Source organism: Podarcis vaucheri (assembly GCF_965113315.1).
Source record: "Podarcis vaucheri genome assembly, chromosome: 16".
NCBI classification, from domain to species: domain Eukaryota; kingdom Metazoa; phylum Chordata; class Lepidosauria; order Squamata; family Lacertidae; genus Podarcis; species Podarcis vaucheri.
Window position 1 is genome coordinate 38,901,929 of NC_138754.1, and position 17,814 is coordinate 38,919,742.

Sequence of the window (17,814 nt, forward strand, 5' to 3'; positions counted from 1 at the left end):
TCGCTCCGCGGCAGCGCCCCCGCACGCACGCACGCACGACGGAGGCGCCTTGGCTGGCTCCGCCCCGGAGGGAGGGAGGGAGGAGGAGGAGGAGGCGAGCCGAGCGGGGCACTGCGCAGGCGCCAGCCCGGCGGACGCGCGCCCGCGCGCCCTTAGCTCCACCCCCGAGGCGAGGGGGGCGGGAACGCGGCTGGGGCGGGGGGAGGGGCGTTCCCGCGCTTTTGTCCTCTGAGGGAAACGGCGCTGCGCCGCAGTTTGGCATGAGGCGAGCGTGCGCTTTCCTACGAAACACTGGGGCAGGCATAGGCGAACTCGGCCCTCCAGATGTTTTGGGACTATAACGCCCATCACCCCTGAATACTGGTCCTGTTAGCTAGGGATGATGGGAGTTGTAGTCCCAAAACATCTGGAGGGCCGAGTTTGCCTATGCCTGCGCTTGGGGGTTTCCTCCCGCCCCCCCCCTTTTGTGTCCCACCTGGCATCTTCCAGCTGGATGAGTTTACCTCAGCATTTATTTATTTCCTTCATAAAATTTATACACAGCTATTGTAAAACAAACACAAACACGGACGGGTTCACGACAAGGGGCTGCTTCATGTGGTGCCTGTTTTGCTTTTAAATGCGCTTTGCATTGTCCCTGTATCCTACTGAGTTTTTTGTTTTTCACTCACAGTTTCTTGTTATATACATCATCGCCTTGTTACGGAAGGGGGGGGGGCATGTCTTCTTCACTACAATATATTTGCTCAATTTCTCTAGGACTCCATCACCCCTCCCCTGTCCTCCATAATCTCTCAAGTAATCCTGTCAAAATCACTCTGCCAAACCTTTCCTCCCGCAATGCCAGGTGACAGACTATGCGTACATGGACCATTGTCTTCTCAGGATGTGCTTATCTGCGCATATCTCCAGCTCTCTGCATATCCCCCCTCCCTCCTCCATATGTTAATCCAGTGTAACCCAACCTCTCCTTAATGTATTCATGATGTAATCTGTGTAACCCAACCTTTCCTTAATGTATTCGTGATGTAACTGGGAGGTATTTTGCACTGTATTCTGGGACATGGAGGGAAATTTCAAAAGTTCATGTCACCCCCTTTCTCGCTGTTCAATCTCGCCTTGAACCTGTTGCGCAATAAACTTGGACCTTCTGCAGTTTGCTCCTGTGTCCGGCTGAGCTCATTTTCTTCCGCAGGGACCCACGGACTTAGTCCGATGAGCTGGGTGGCAGAGTAACCCCGCACCCAGATTTTAGCCGTAACAGTTGGCTGCCCAACGTGGGGCTTGCGGTTCTCCCGAGCTGCTGACTGGGGGCCCCGAAATCTTCAGCCGGCTCCAGGCCATTTTGCCTGGGAAGATCCTTTTGGACCCCCAGCCATCTTCTGGGCGGTAATCGAAAGCCCTAGGAGTTCAGCCGGGGAGCAAAAGAGGGATCCAGCCGGCTTATTCATCGATCCCGGGATCATCATAGAAGACGCGTGAGTATAAGGAAAAAGGAAAATCCAGTGCACTGGTGGGAAGGGGGTGGAAGTCTCCTGGCAACTGAATTCTCTGCCCTCCTCTCTATCGCTCCTTCTTGCCTTTCTCTTGGTCCGGTTAGTGAGAGAGACCGGGGACCGCTGCTCAACCCGAAAGGGGGGTTCTGAGCTCTATCCCTTTTCCTTAAAATCTCCAGCCAGCCGCACCAATTGGGAGCCCGAAAGTAAGACGGAGAGACCCGACTTGAAAGATAGCCGACTCTCTGCAACGGGCATCCCAGTTGAAAGCAAGGGGTTGGAGCTCTCTTTCCGATCTTCCCGAGCGTCCTTTCTAGGGGGCAGGAAGTGGTCTTGCTTTCTATCCCAATCCCAGCCGCACCGGTCGAGCTACATACCACGTGTACTGTAAGCTCGCTTCCGAAAGCAAGGGGGATTTTCGACCCGAAATTCTATCCAGGGACCACCCGATCTGGCACTGCATGGCGCGGGCGTCCAGTAGGGCCCCTTTTCCTGAGATGTGACGATAGGTAGGAGGTTGCCAGAAGGGATAGCCCATGAGGAATTGGGCAGGACCGGCAGAGTGGAAAGAGACCCCAGGTTACAGGAAATAAGGAAATAAGGAAATAGGAAATGGAACGCAAGGAACCGGATAGCTAGAGCTCTCTAAAACCCACTAAGGAAGTTGCCAGGCAACTAGAAGCCCCTTCTCCTCTTTACTATACGTCCCTGTACTAAGCATACCAAACCCCTAGACATACCAATCCTAATCAACCCCTCTTTCCCCTTCTCTATCCCAGACACCCCCCCAAAAAAAGAAAAAAGCAAAAAAAGCAACAACAGCAACGCATGCATCTATAAAGGGGTACCCAGTCAACCAAGCGTTGTGAGCCCTACCAGTCTGATTACCTGGTGGTGTGTTTGAAGAGGCAAGGAGGCTCATAAAACCATGTGGGACCTTCCTACTAATTTCACTTCACTTAATGAAGCCAAAGGTAGTGGCCCATCTCCTTGCAATAACCAACTAAAGGATGAGAATATATATGTTTACATGTTGTCTGTTATGTGTGTTGTCTGTTAATACATATATGAGAATATGTATGTTTACATGTTGTCTGTTATGTGTGTTGTCTGTTCCTTCTGTCTCTGGCAGACTGCCTTTCTTAAGTGTGCATAGTTTAAACTGCAAGCTTGCTTCAAAATTTAAATCTAAGGAAGCCATGCTGGATCTTAGCAGTCCTAAATAAGACAAAAATTGAGAATGAAGTGTGCAAATGTTTACCCCACCTCTTGCTTTGCCCCAACTTTTGAGATTGTGAGTCTACAGTCTTATTTTGGAAGGTGCTGATAACCTAATGTTTCTGCTGCAAAAGCCTAGTTGAGCCAACTGCTCTCTCAAGCTAAAATGCAGTGTATGTACTTCATTAAGCATATGCCTATAAAAGTATGGTGTTCATTCAAAGAAAAATATTTGAATCCAGTTTTAACTTTGATTTGGTTGGACAGAAGAGTTATTGTAAGGCTCCTGATATCAGTCTCTATAAGACTTCATGGCCTCTTTTGTTAGAAAATGCCCCCCCTCCCCCTTGTTTCACTCTGCCTCTTTCAGTTGTTTTCCCCCTTCTTACTTCTGTGCCAGGTAAATTTACTCCCGAGTAAGCTTCCTTTAAAGGAAACTGCAAAGAGGGGAGGGGGGCAACACTCGTGTATTCCCTTAAAAAAAAATCAAATCTAGGGCTGCTTTAACTGTGCTTTATAAGAGATCCTCTCCCTATCTTACGAAAACTGTTCACTTCAATCTTCCTTAAATATCATTTCAAACTCACTCAAACTATCTCAAGATCTGCAAAAAGGGTTCTGTGTAAAGTTATGTACTTTTATTTTCCTCTTCCTTAGTACATGATAGGAGCATAGATGTTTCCTTTCCCAGCTGTAAATCTGTACTTAAATGTGTATGCCTCTTTGGTAGTACAAATCTTGCTGCAAAATCTTGCTGTGAACCCTATATTTTGGAGGGTTGGACTAGATGACCCCAGGGTCCCCTTTCAACTCTCCCGATTTGTGGCTGTGTGGAAGGACATGTGTCTGCAAGCATTGGAGGGTACTTCTTAAATTCTGGTGACGTGATGGAGTTGAAATTCAACCTAGCTATGCTCTTTAGTTTTAAAAGGTGAGAGGTGAAGCCCAACTGGTAATATCAAGCATTTAAGTGATTACAGTGTTCATCATTTTGTCTATTATTTAAAAAAAAAAAATCAAACTTAAAAGTCCATTAAAAGTTTAAGCACATAAAAATTCATATAATCAAGTAGAATTAGCCTTGACCATCCATCCTGTAAATAAAGGGCAGTAAAATTTGTCTGCAGATGGTAAGGCTGAGAATGTTAAAAAAAAAAAAAAAATCATATGAATTCTAACTCTCTGGCCATTTTACTCATAAATAAGAGAGCGGTTGATTGTTCCGCGAATGACCAGATAAAATGACCAATAATGATAGTCCTTTCCTGTACATAAAGGAAGCACTCCTGTTGCTTGAGCTGAAATTGCTAGCTTTGGTGAAAACTTAAATTGCTGAGTTTCTCTTTTTTTGTTGTTTTAAAATCTAACCCTATTTTAAAAATCTACTCCTTACCTTTCCCTTCCTTATTCTAATTGAGCCAAAGGATGCAACATTTTCAATGGTATAAAAGGTTTGCTGAGACATGAACTCTGCACATGCACAGAGGCTAGATCAGCTTTAAAAAAAAAAAGAGAGAGAGCGAGAGAAAGGAGGGGGGAGAGAGAAGGTTTGGAGAGCGTGAAACCTATACAAATTTCCTTATGTAAAACTTGGAACCATTGAGCGAAATCATCCTTAATGTGTTTTGCTCCAGGGCTACTTAAGACAATAGAGTTAAGTACTGGACATGCCAAATTCTTTTCACAGGTAAATATCAAAGCACTCCCACTGTGAGTTCCTCTCTTGAGTAGTTTCCCCCCCCCAATGGGATTTAAATTTTATAACAGTTTTCTTGTGTGTGTGTGTGTGTGTATGTGTATATGCCTATGCATTTTAGGAACAGCATTTCCTGACAGACCTCTCACATGAAATAATTTTCCCTTTTAACAGAGTGTCCTTTCTGAGGGGATGCAAACAGTGATTTAAATACTCTATAAAAAGTAATTGCATTTGTTTTCCTTTTGTCTTACTTCCCTTAAAGCCAAACAGTCACTTTCTTTCTGTTCAGCAAAACAAGTCTGAATCCCTGCTATATTAGTTGATTTCCTTCTATCTCTTTGTGGCTTTGACATTAATTTTTAGGTTACAAATAATCTGTTTTCCTTCATTAAGTTTGTTTTATCAGTTCTTCCATTATATATATGAAATTAATCGAAGCACAACCAAACATTGTTTGTGGAATGGTATTTGTTTACCTTTTGCCTGAGCATTTCTTAATTCTGTCATTTTGGCTAGTGCAAGGTACTTGCACAACTTTAAATTGCCATTCATTTTCTTGGTATTAACTCATTTCCCAGTATTCCACTATTAACATTACAGCTGATGTCACATCAAGAAACACTTTTATTTTCATTTGGGATGTTAGAATGCCAAAACAGATTACTTCAGGTTACTTATTAATTGTGTGTCTTAGCATTTATTTATTTTTGGTTCCTCATAGCTCATTTTGTGTGTTTGTGTTTTACTTTGGGGACATGTTCATCACATGTTGAAAGTCAGTTTCATGAAGTTCTTTTATCAGATAGCACATGGTGAATTTTAAGTTTTTCCCCATTGTTTTCCCATCTTTTCAGTCTAGTGGTTTTGATAATATATTTAATAATAATTCTTTTCTAAATCTGATGTCCTTGTGTCAAGTTTGTTTTCATCTGACTGGTAATCTAATTTTTTGCTTTCTTTTGTATTTTTTTAACCTTTGTATTTTTTCAGTTCTCTTTCTATACATGTGGAGTATTTTTCATTTTATAATATGAAAAGAACAACAACAACAAAAACTAAGTGAAGGAAAGCAAACAAACTTAGCAGATAATAACAGTAATTATATGGAAATGTGATAATAAATAATACTAAATAGTAAATTTTATTTCTATCCTGCCCTCCCCAGCCGAAGCTGGGCTCAGGGCGGCTAACAACAATCAAAATAGTCCAATAATGATAATGAATAAAATGTTTAATCCACTAACATTGTTATTATTTGCAGCTTCCCATGGAAACTGGAGGACATCCTTTTTGCCTTTTGCCCCTTCCTTGTCTAACTGTTTTTAAGTCACCCCAAAACCCTGCCCCTTACAGGATATCACTTCTACAGATGTGCAATGATGAAAAGCAGCAACAACCCCTCAACTCAGTTCTTCGCTATCACGAGACCTGCAACACCAGAGTTTTCAAAGTGGCCACAGCTATCTCTTTAAAATGATATAGACTGACGGGGGGGGGGGCTGACAAAGGGGGGAAGCAAACTGCACTTTGCAGTCATTAGTGGACCTTCCTGCCTAAATGTAAAGCATAGATCACTATTGAGAAAATATTTCTTCCAAGGTGCTAGAATACCACAAGTAACTGAGCAACAAAATATTAATTTACGTGATATCCTATGTCTAGCTATGTGTACTGTTACACCATTATATTTCTGTGCAAAGCAGCATGATATGCAAGTCCCTTTCAGGTTTGCATAAACCCACACATCTGGTACGGTAGATACCAAGTTATTATTTAGCGCATATATATAACACGCGTGTACATTGTATTCGTCCGTGTTGCTCCCTCTTTTGCTGCCCTGCTCAACCCACCTCCTTTCCATTAGAGCGTATTCCCACTCACAGGGAAAACCTACATTCACCGAGATTTAGGGTGCGGAGAAAAGATTTGCAAGTTCTTACAGAACTTTAATGCAAATCTATCTCCGAATGGGGGACTGTTACGGAAGGTAACTGATGAATGAACTAAAATAATGCCCAGATCTGGGAGATTTGTGCTGTATAGAAACTGCTTGTCAAGTCAGTTTAATAAGTATGCAGATGAACTGTGTCCTTTGAGGCAGTGGTGCAGCATGGTTTTGCCAGGGCCAGGCTCATTCATGGTTCCTTGTCATCCTGGGGAAAGGTGACCAGTGGGATGCTGCAGGGTTCTGTCCTGGGCCTGTTGTTGTTCTACATCTTCATAAATGACTTGGATGAAGGAACTGAAGGGGTGCTGATCAATTTTGCAGATGATGCCAAGCTTGGGGTGCATAGCTAATGCCTTAGACAGAATCAGAATTCAAAATGACCCAGATTGGAGGACTGGACCCAAAGTAACAAAATGAATTTCATGAGGGACAAATGTTGGGTTCTGCACTTAGGCAGAAAGAACCAGATGCACAAATGTAGGGCAAAGGACACCTGGCTTACTAGCAGTGCATGTGAAAGGGACCGAGGGGTCTTGGTGGACCACAATCTTAACATGAGTCAAGAGCGTGATGCAGCCAGGTGTTCCCTTACCACCTCTTTTCCTATAATGGACTGCAGATCCCTCTTGCCATCATTTATTCTGTTATCACCAGAAAAAATCCTTCATCTTCCATGACCCTGGCTCTGATAATTTTTATTTCAAAAGAAAAAGAAAATACAATTTCTAAAGGGATGCAAAAAAATAATTTTTTTAATGCAGCAATGTGTTTTCTTTTTAAGGCTTAAGAACAATCAGAGGCCATTAAGATTTAATGATCAGAGTGCTGCTCCCAGATTCAGGTTCATTTGTGGTCTTTGTTGTTTCCGTCTCTGTCAGTCTCGGCTCAGGAATTGGTAAGTCAAGAATGTCTGTTATGAAGTGCGTAGCTGTGATTTCCTCTGGAATTTCTTCCTCAATAAAGGCATCTGCACCTGAAAGGCATTGAAATAGATGTTAGGATTCAGGACAACTGAGATAAAGATGTTGCATCTGCACTGGGCTCCCCCCTCAACAGCTTACACTAGGCTGCATACACATCATTCTAGGTTATTAGTTGTCATTTTGTTGATGTTTTCACAGTAAGTGAACCCCAGGGAGGTACAAAGTGGGGGGTGAAGGGGGGTGACAAGGTGGCCCCTGCCTCCCCCCAGCTGTAGAGCGGTCGTACGGACTCTGCATGTGCGGTGGCCGTACGGGATGCAGCACATGCACAGTCCGTACAGGATACCGCACGAGCAGCAGCCTGTACAGAGTGCACATGTGCAGCACCCCATACGGGCTGCCACACATGCGCACTCCATACTGTTGCCATGCAAGTGGCAGCCCATATGGACACCGTGCAAGCGGCAGCCCGTATGGACTGTGCATGTGCAGCAGCCTGTACAACCTAAACAGCATGTGCGGCAGCCCATACAGCATGAGCGGCAACCCGTAAGGAGGGGGGCCACTAGGGGGCGCATTGGAAGATGGCCGACAATACCATCTCTCCGACCCACACGGGGTAATTAAGAGGCTGTTATGGGAGTAGGCAGCCTCCCTTGTTGCCCCAAGGAAATGAGGAACACTGCCCTTGCCTGCTGTGCCCATAAATCACCCCCTAATTCGAAAGAAGGGGGTGAGGGCCCTAGGCAGAATGCCCCCGTGTGGACCTCGGCTCTCCTGGACGCTGGCTCTGATCGCGCACTAGCTGCAGCAATTTGGAATAATTAATTACAAAAGAAGCAAATGCACATATTTCAAGTGAAGAAGGGGAGTGAAGTCTGCTAATTTAAGTGACCTCTGCAAAAGAAGACGATGGGTTGGAGAAACAGGAATATTTTATGATGAAGATACACCAAAGGCTGGGTATGTTGACAACGGGACTGAATGGGGGGGGGACCTTTTTTACTTTCCTTCTATGTGATTTACAAGAACCCCTCCTCATTAGAATCGTCGGTTGAACTGACCCAAGCAGGATGATTAAGGTCTGTGTGGAGATAAACTTTAACCAAAAGTATGCTTTATGGAGATCGAGAAGCAATAAGAGCTTTTGGAATGGCGCAGCAATTAATTCGGAGCCGCCATCTTGCCAAAGGATTTATAGCTGGGAGGAAGAATGGACTTGTTTTCAGACTGCATTCCTGGTGAATCTCCTCAGAGGTTTTGAGAAAGGAGGCAGATTGGTTAAGATTAATGACACTAAGACTGTTTTGATGTATGGAAGTGATGTTATATAGAAAACGTCTGGATATGGCTACTGGATAAAAAAAAATAATATGCACGCAGGATTACAAAATGTTCTAACCAGCTTGCGGAGACTATCAGAGGTCACAAAGAGAAAGGAAAAATATATGAAACTAACAACAAGAGATGTGGAAAAACAATAAGAAAGGACTGGATAGTACTGTGAACATCATAAGGTTAGATTTGTGGACATTAAAACAGCAGTAAGAAGCAAGAAGTTGATTGGATCTCCTTCGGAACTTGAAATATGGGTACCCCCAACAAAAAATTAAAATTCGGCTGTGTAATTTGGAATTTATGTAATTTGGTTTGATTTGATGTGATTGGTCGGTTAATAAAAAAATTATTCTTAGGGCAACCCGTAAGGAGTGTGGCATCCCATACAAACTGCACATGTGCAGCATTCTGTACGGAGTGCACGTGTGCGGGATGCCACACATGCGCACTCCATACAGGCTGCCCTGCCCCAGGAGCCAGAGAGGGTTCCTCCACCACTGCTGTAGCCAAGTACCTGTAGCGTCGTAGGTGCCAACCTCTGAGCGGCCCCCCTCAGGATTTGCGCCCAGCAAAGTGGTGAGGCACTCTGCTAGCTCCTCTTCTGTGAAATGCTCTCCTGGGTCAAATAAGGTAAAAACACAACCTGTTAGCTTTGTGACAAATCCGTTTTGGGGCCAATGCTGCCCTCCTCTGGGTTGAGGCCCACCTCTCTGTTGTAGCAGCAGCAGCAGTTCATCCCTGCTAATGGCCACCTCGCTGTTCTCATTCTCATAGCCCAGCACTTGGAAGGCATTTTCTATTTCTTTTAGTGAGAGCCCAAAGGCAGGCCGGTGATTCACATACAGCTTGATAAAGTTGCCTAAATTGATGTCGGTAACTTGCATGCCCGTCTCCAGATATTCACTGAATTTGACTTCATTTAGCATGTCTTCAATCTAAAGGAATAAAAATGTGCCTTTGTAAACGGAGATACTGACGCCACTGGAATGCTTTGACATTCTGCGCCAAGGCAACAATAAAAGACATTTCATGGCCACTGAAAAAGGAACACTTTGCCGCCTAGAGAGGTCACATTTCCCAGCCCTCCAACCCATGCTCAGAAGGATTGGGAATAAATGGTTTGCATGATGTTCCCTCTGAGTCTTACCCATTTGGCTGCCGCTGTTTGCAATGATGTCCAAATATATATTTGTTCCGTTTCTATGCCATCTATGTACCAAAGTCTGCTGGGTGGTTTACAAAATCAGTAAAATATACAAATACAATACAGTTCAGTTTAAGCAAATTGGTTTGCTGTTACATCTGAATTAACAGACCATTGTTTCTAATGTTGCTCCACCCTTGTGGGCCACTGTTTGGAGCAGCATCTGAGAATTGTCCAGAAAAGCAGAAAAAACATACAAAGCATTGTTTGCACAAACGGCCTTTCTCAGACATAAAACTAAACCATGGTTTAATATTACGGTATAGGAACAAGCAAATGCTGTGTGGAACCCCTGTTTTAATTCTGCTTCCAGATAATTGTGGGAAAACCATACTTCAGCAGTGTTAAAGAGCTCAAGGGGATGCAAGCTTGGAAGTCATGTACATGCATGAACAGGCATGAACCCTAGAGAATGATGAACCTTCCCCAACTAGAGATTTAACTTTTAGAAACTTGGGTATTGGGGTAGAAGCTGAAGAATTGCTTCTCTCTAGTAACCTGCTATATGCCCACTCAACTGCTTCAATCTGTAGAACTGGCACTGTTACAGATGTTCTGAATTTATAAGGAATCCAAATTCTAGTGTGACAGCACCTACATTTTGGAATCCCCTGTATATTGACATCAGGCAGGCACTGTCACTAGACTCTTTTCAGTACCTGCTAAAAACCTTTTTGTTTAGAGAAGCTTCCCCAGATACGTGGAAAGTTGATGTGCATTTTAATCTGCTGTTAGTTGTTTTTACTGGTAATGTCATTGCTTTATTCTTTAAAAAAAAACCAATTTGGTGTTTTTCACAACCATGTGGCATATACGTTTTAAGAAATCAAATAAATAAATAAATGCACACACCCCTCAATAAAAACCTCCTGAAAAGGAAAAACAGAGGTGGTGATTTACCAGCCACAGATACCAGATAATCAGATCTGGTCCTGATAACACAGATTCTGTTAGGAGTGAAAATAGATTTATGAATGAGAAGGAAGAAGAGAAGTGACGCCACTTGCAAGGCTATTATAATACTTACTGCTCCCGCCATAAAATTAGAAATATCAGTTTCTCTCCACGACCCTCATCATCCCCAAGAGGCATTTTTCCAAGGATATGACATGCACAGGGGGAAAGGAGTCGCAAAGGATTAGTGAGGTGGGGAGAAGAGCTGGTTCTCTTTTCACACCCTCTGGCTGTTTCATAAAAGTGGGGCAGCTCCAGCGCTGTTCTTATTGTGCCTGCGCATTTCTGCTCAGCGGAGGGAAGTAGGCCATGAACCCTCCCCGCTACGCTACAATGCACAGGGAACTGGGCTACATGTTTGGTCACCCTTGAAGAGCTTTTCCTGTCCTTCTGCCACCAACAGGCACCTTCTCTTCAAAGCACACACTTGGGCTGAACTGTCTCCACAGCCCTGTGAAATCCTGAAACAAGGACACTTTTTGCTCAGTGGGGCTTCCACAACGTTCACCTTGTTTTGCTTCTATTTCTGCTCTGTCCCTGTCTCTCCCACCCTCATGACTACCTGCCAGCAATGCCCTTCGGTGGTTTCCGCCATCCCTAAGTGACAGAAGAGATACAGCTGCAATCATTGACACACATTTTCATTGCTTCTGAGCAACTGCCTATAGGATTGCTCTGAAAAAATAGGCATGCACAAGAAAACCTACAAGGGAGCTTTTGGGTCTCCCTGGAAACCCCTTCTCTTCAATGCAGTGCCATCTGGCTCAGTACATAAGCTGTCTACACTGACTAGCAGTGGCTCTCCGGGTTTGTCTCTCTCAGCCCTACCTTGAGATGGCAGGTATCTGCGCCAATTTCACATCAAAAATATATCCAACCACTCAGTCCTCTTCTTTCAAGGGAAAAAGTTGTCAGTACTCAGCATGAAGTGTTGCAATACGTGCCATACTTTTAGCATTGGGGTGTGTGTGTGGAAAAGGTACCGGTACTGCGTACCCTTGAGTACCCGGGGGGGGGGAGCACTGCAATCACCACTGCTTGCAGTACCTGAACAGTACCTTCGGTGGCATATACCGTATTTTTCGCTCTATAACACGCACCTGACCATAACACGCACATCGTTTTTAGAGGAGGAAAACAAGGGAAAAAACATTCTGAATGAAACAGTGGGTGTATGATTTTTGTGCTTCATGCTGTGGCCACAGACATGTGATCTGATGGTGAATTTGGGGTGACCCAATGCAAAAATCCTGAGAATTCCTGTGGATCCATGCTTTGTAACCACATTTTTGCACCATTGCAGCCCCAGGCAACAGTGGGTGCGTGTTTTTTTGGTGCAGGCTGTAGCCATGGACATGCTATGTGATCTGATGGTGAATTTGGGGTGACCCAATGCAAAGATTCTGAGGATCCATATGGATCTATGCTTTGTAACCACATTTTAAGTGGGGAGCGAAGGAAAAACAAAGAAGGGACATGAGAGGGGTGTGCAGAGAAGCAGATGGCTAAGAATGCAGGAGAGGGATTTAACAGGAGGGAGGAAAGAAAGGCAAGTTTCTCCCCACCCAAGCCAGCCAGCGCGCGCACGCTCTCTCTCTCTCTCTCTCTCTCTCTCTTTCTCTCTCTCCCTCCCCCTCTCTCTCCCTCCCGCCCCCCTCTCTCTCTCTCCCTCCCCCCCTCTCTCTCCCTCTCCCCCAGCAGCACCGGAGCACAGAGAGGAATTAGAAGGAGCTTTCCCCTCTGCTTGCCTGGAGGGGAGGGGCTTTCCCTGCTCTTTGTTCCGTTTCAGCAAACACAGCAAGGAAACAGAGGAGGGTGGGCAGTAAGACCCTGAGGCAGAATACAGGAAAGCAGCCGCTTCCTCTTTTCAGGTTTCCCTTCTCCGTGAAGCGCGATTTGATTTTTGCCTGATTTTTCGGCTCCAGGGACCACACATTCGCTCAATAAGACGCACAGACATTTCCCCTTCCATTTTAGGAGAAAAAAATCTGCGTGTTATAGAGGGGAAAATACGGTAGCTGGAATGGTGGAATTTAAGGCAGGAAACCAGCACAGGGCCCTTATATGGATCATTTCCCCAGTCTTCAGCTCTCAACATTTCTGCAGACTACTGTCAGTATATGTATGCACGCGTTGAGAAATTTAGTGCAAATTTCTGATCATATACATATTTTAATAGAATATTTTTCATGCTTTACGATTTTTTGCAAGCCATTTCCCCATATATAGTACACCCCCCTAAATAGGGGTGCCAAAACCTAGGCCCCACACGGTGGGTGCCCAGCACGCCCCACAATGTCAGGACACAGTGACACCCAGTTGTGGCCAACATTGGGAGCGGGGGGTGCTGTCTGGGGAGAGAACCAAAATGGATGGATTCTTCCATTCCGTTCCTACTCACAGGTTTGTGCAACTCTCCCCCGTAGTAATACTGACCTGTTCCTCAGATGGGTAGAAGCCCATGGCGCGCATGACAAAAGGGATTTGCTCCAAAGGGATGTGTGTGGACACCTTTCTGGGTTCCATGGTGTCAATACCTTGATGACACAGCTGAGCATAATAAAAATAGTCTTCCAGCTCCTGGAGGGGGAGGGGGAAATGTAATACACAGCACATGAGGAGAAGGTGAGGGAGCAGAGTCTGCTCAGCCTGGAGAGCACATGGTTAAGAAAGGTAACTGGGTAGCCACCTTCAAATATTCATTTACTGCCGCATACAGAATGGAGCACATTTCTTTTCTCTTGCTCCAGAGGGTAGGAATGGAACCAATCAGCTCAGATTGGGATTAGACTAAACATTTTGAAGGATTTCCTGGCTACATGAGTTGTTGGACACACTGCCGTAGAAGATGGCCAACACAAAAGGTGATGATTTAGATAGCTAGATAAATGATAATCATTAATAGCCATTTCCTCTAAACTTGAACCCTGACATCCGGTTCATGTTTCATCTTTAAAAAAAAAATGTAGTTGGGGGGAAGTGATCAAGTATAAATGGTAAAATGCAATGACCCCATGTGCAAAGCAACCAACTGGGCATGCAATAATGGCTGGATCTTGAAACAGTGCTGGCTCCAAGGTTCTGGGTCCTTCAATGGGGCACTTGGATCTGGGGGAGGTGAAACATGGGGCTGCCTTTGAAAAGCATTTGGAAACTTCAACTGGTGCAGAACGTGGCTTGCTAGTGGGACCCAGCAGCAAGGAACATATTACTCCAGCAGTCACTGGAAGCACGATTTGAAATACAATAGTGCCTCCAGTATCTGAGACAGCCTCTGAATATCAGTTGCTGGAGAACATGAGAAGGAAGAGTGCCACTGTGCTTCTGCTTTGCTTTTGGGCTTCCCATAACAAGCATCTGGTTGGCTCCTTTGAGAACAGGATGTGCCTTGGGTCTTATAATAATAATTATTTATTATTTGTACCCCACCCATCTGGCTGGGTTTCCCCAGCCACTCTGGGCGGCTTCCATAGAAACCAAAAAACACTAAAATATCATACATTAAAAACTTCCCTGAACAGGGCTGCCTTAAGATGTCTTCTGAATGTCAGGTAGTTGTTTATCGTTTTGACATCTGATGGGAGGGCGTTCCACAGGGCGGGCGCCACTACCGAGAAGGCCCTCTGTCTGGTTCCCTGTAGCTTTGCTTCTCGCAATGAGGGAACCGCCAGAAGGCCCTCGGCGCTGGACCTCAGTGTCCGGGCTGAAGGATGGGGGTGGAGACGCCTGGAGGTATATCCAGGAGCCAGGCTCTTCTGATCTGTTTTGAACTTTATAACCTGAAACAATATGGGGGTGAGGTATCTAAAGGAGCACTTTCTTTCAATGAAGCTTCCCACTGATTAGGAACTTCGTTAAAAGCCTATCTCCGTGTATCCCAGTCTTCTGAGCTTAGGAAGGCAGCTGCTGGAGAGTTTTCTCTACACTGGTGCACAAAATGTTGGAAGCTCTTCCCAGATAAGTTTGCTTGGTACCACTTCTGTTAGCGTTAAGGGTTCAGGTGAAGTTTATTTTCTGCTTTATATAGTCACAGTCCTTTTCCTTATTTTTGACTGCTGCTTTCACCTGCTGTCTCACCAGGGCTGGCCCTCTCCAGGGTGAAGCAGTAGGCGCATGGATGGGGTCAGGAAGCCAAAGGAAGGGGTTGGAGCACTGGGATAAGATTCAGCCACCAGTCCAGTCAGCTTCTCTGCATGGAACGAGTTGCTTCAGGCAGCATTGCATCTTGGGCTGGTGCTGGACTCTGTCACTTTTTATCTGTGCGGTTCTACTGCTGCTTTTTGGTGATATATATTTCATTATCGACTTATTGTAAGCTGCCTTGAGGGTGTGGACGCGGAAAGGTAGAGTAGCAAAGCTATAAATAAGGAAAGCATGCAAGTCTTACATTACCTTGAAAAACTCGCCCTCTCTGCCACCTTCCAGAAGGTTGTAGAATGGGATCAAATCTTCACCCCCCAGAAAAGAAGCTGCTTCCAGAGCACTAGGAGGAGAGCAGCAAAGACACGTCTGGAGGAGAGGGGTGAGACAGGAGCCCCACACATCCCCATTGCCCCTGCCACCTACTGCACTGAAAAACAGGTCCTTAAAATTAAAATTATCCTGTGCAATTCCAAAAAAGCCTAAAGGGTGCAATCCTATACTTGAGTTTTGCTGTATGAGGAGGAGCTTTGAGATATACCGGTACCATAAGCATGACGGACATGCCAGCCGAATACATCAAATATACAGGTGGAACCGCTGAAAGCGATGGGGAGGAGCACCCCCACGCTGAATCTTCTACCCCTTCAAGCCGCACCCTGTTGGGGGCGGAATTCTGCACCAGCTCCAGAAATGGGCCCAATTTCCACCCCTTTTACTTTGTTGTCAGGCATTCAAAAGCTGAGTGGGACCATGCTGTTTTCTACCAGCTGGGGGAGCTTGAACCTCCATCTTCTCATTTCTGACCACATGACCAATGCAGTGATTGTTGCCTCTCCCAGCCCTCCCCTTGGCTGCTTGGCAAAAGAGTCTTGCCACCCCTAGGTGGGACTTGAACCCTTGTTCCAGGAGAGCTGGGCCATGTGGGAGCTGTGTGGGTCCTCTCGTCTTCCTGGCACTTGATTTAGGGGGGCAGCTGCACACCCCCTGGGTGTACGATGTCACACACATGTACGTGAAATCGCATAAAATGGAGAACATCATCCAGACCTCTGGAAATCCACAAAAATCTTCCAAACTCCACCATAATCGCTCCCTCCAAACCTCATTTCACAAACTCCAACTTTCCACATGTCTCAGAGGTTGGTGCAAGGCCACAATAGGATTATAGTTACAAAGGCTCCTGGGATTGCTAGCTCTTTTCCCACGGTTTTTGCAGTTTCCCCCCTCTTTCTGGACCGTTTTTGCCCTTTTCACAACTTTTCGCAATTTAAATCAATTTAATTATTTATTTCCCAGCACCACACATAGAAGGAGGTTGCACACAAGTTGAACGCATGTATGTGGAGAGACATCTGTACGCACGTATATATGATCTATTAAAAACATACTGACAATCACAACAAAAACAGAAGCTTCTGATTGCTTGCTACAGGTGGTATTTCCAAGGAGGCTGGGGGCATAGGATAGCTTTGTGCTGATTTTGTATTTTCCAGCTGTGTGCTTCCCTCCTCCCCTTCTGGTCTGAGCACATGAAATAGCAATCCCTCACCCCCATAAGACACAAAAAAATAAATATATAAAAGAGTCCACATGTCTCACTCTAGGCATTACACACACACACACACACACACCCCTCACACAGAAATAATGAAAGCCCTCAATTCCCGCAGTTCAATTTAATTTAATTTAATTCTTCAGCCTCCAAGCCCATCCCTGCAGGAGCCAAGGTAAGAATCCAGTTCGCGCTGCCTTCTTTGCATCTGAGCATCTCACTGGAGACACTAATGAAAAGGTGACAACTGAACCGGGGTGGAGCCTGGGCTGCTTGAAGAGTGCTTCATATCCCCCTCACCACCTGATGAGGAGTTCTGTGCAACTAAAATCCCTGCATATCCCAGCATGATTGAATATAGCAGGGATGGAGGATGTTTTCCAGCCCAAGGGCCACATCCCCTTCTGAACAACCTCCAGTGGGCCAGATGCAGAAGTGGCTGAAGCAATAAATGTGGGTTTTACCTTAGTAGTCTGGTTCCTACACAAACACACGTCCCTCTCTACCCTCCCTCCAGACAAGCGAGAGCATGACCAGAGTTCAAGGACGCATATTCTGGTCAGCCTGAACCCACTTGTCTGGCTCTCACTCTTCGCTTCAGGAAACCCAAAAGCTGCATTCAATAAATCAGCACATGGTCTCAGCATTAGCTCAAGTTAGACAAAAAAAATCATTGCAATTACAAAGTGTAAATGGAGGCGCAGATTGCAGCTATAACAAAGGCGGCATTTTTTCATCTCCGCCAAGCTAAGCAGTTGGCTCCTTACCTCTCTCGCCCTGACCTAGCCACTGTGATCCACGCGACGGTCACCTCCAGGCTTGATTATTGTAACTCACTCTACATGGGGCTGCCCTTGAGACTGACCCAGAAACTCCAGCAGGTGCAGAATGCCGCAGCGAGACTCCTTACGAGGTCTTCGCTGCGAGATCACATTCATCCGGTGCTATACCAGCTGCACTGGCTCCCGGTGGGGTACAGGATCAGGTTTAAGGTGCTGGTTTTAACCTTTAAAGCCCTATACGGCCTAGGACCCTCGTATCTACGGGACCGCCTCTCCTGGTATGCCCCACAGAGGAACTTACGGTCCTCAAATAAAAACATCTTGAAGGTCCCAGGCCACAGAGAGGTTAGGCTGGCCTCAACTAGAGCCAGGGCTTTTTCGGCTGCGGATCCAACCTGGTGGAACGCTCTGTCACAAGAGACTAGGGCCCTGTGGGACTTGACATCTTTCCGCAGGGCCTGCAAGACAGAGCTGTTCCACCAGGCCTTTGGTCAGGGCGCAGCCTGACTCCCTCCTTTGGCAATCTTTACAATACTTTAGTTTATGGTTGCCATCAA

At 45.5% G+C, this 17,814-nt stretch overlaps 1 protein-coding gene across 1 annotated transcript in view; it reads right to left on the minus strand.

The window, feature by feature from the left end:
* Positions 1 to 7,095: 7,095 nt before the first annotated feature.
* Positions 7,096 to 17,814, minus strand: part of CFAP251 (cilia and flagella associated protein 251) — a 42,526-nt gene continuing 31,807 nt past the window's right edge. Inside the window, 5 exon segments of the mRNA XM_082204208.1 lie at positions 7,096 to 7,334; positions 9,137 to 9,238; positions 9,329 to 9,557; positions 13,217 to 13,360; positions 15,173 to 15,263. Of these exon segments, the coding sequence (XP_082060334.1) occupies positions 7,165 to 7,334; positions 9,137 to 9,238; positions 9,329 to 9,557; positions 13,217 to 13,360; positions 15,173 to 15,263 (736 nt within the window). The 3' untranslated portion in view covers positions 7,096 to 7,164.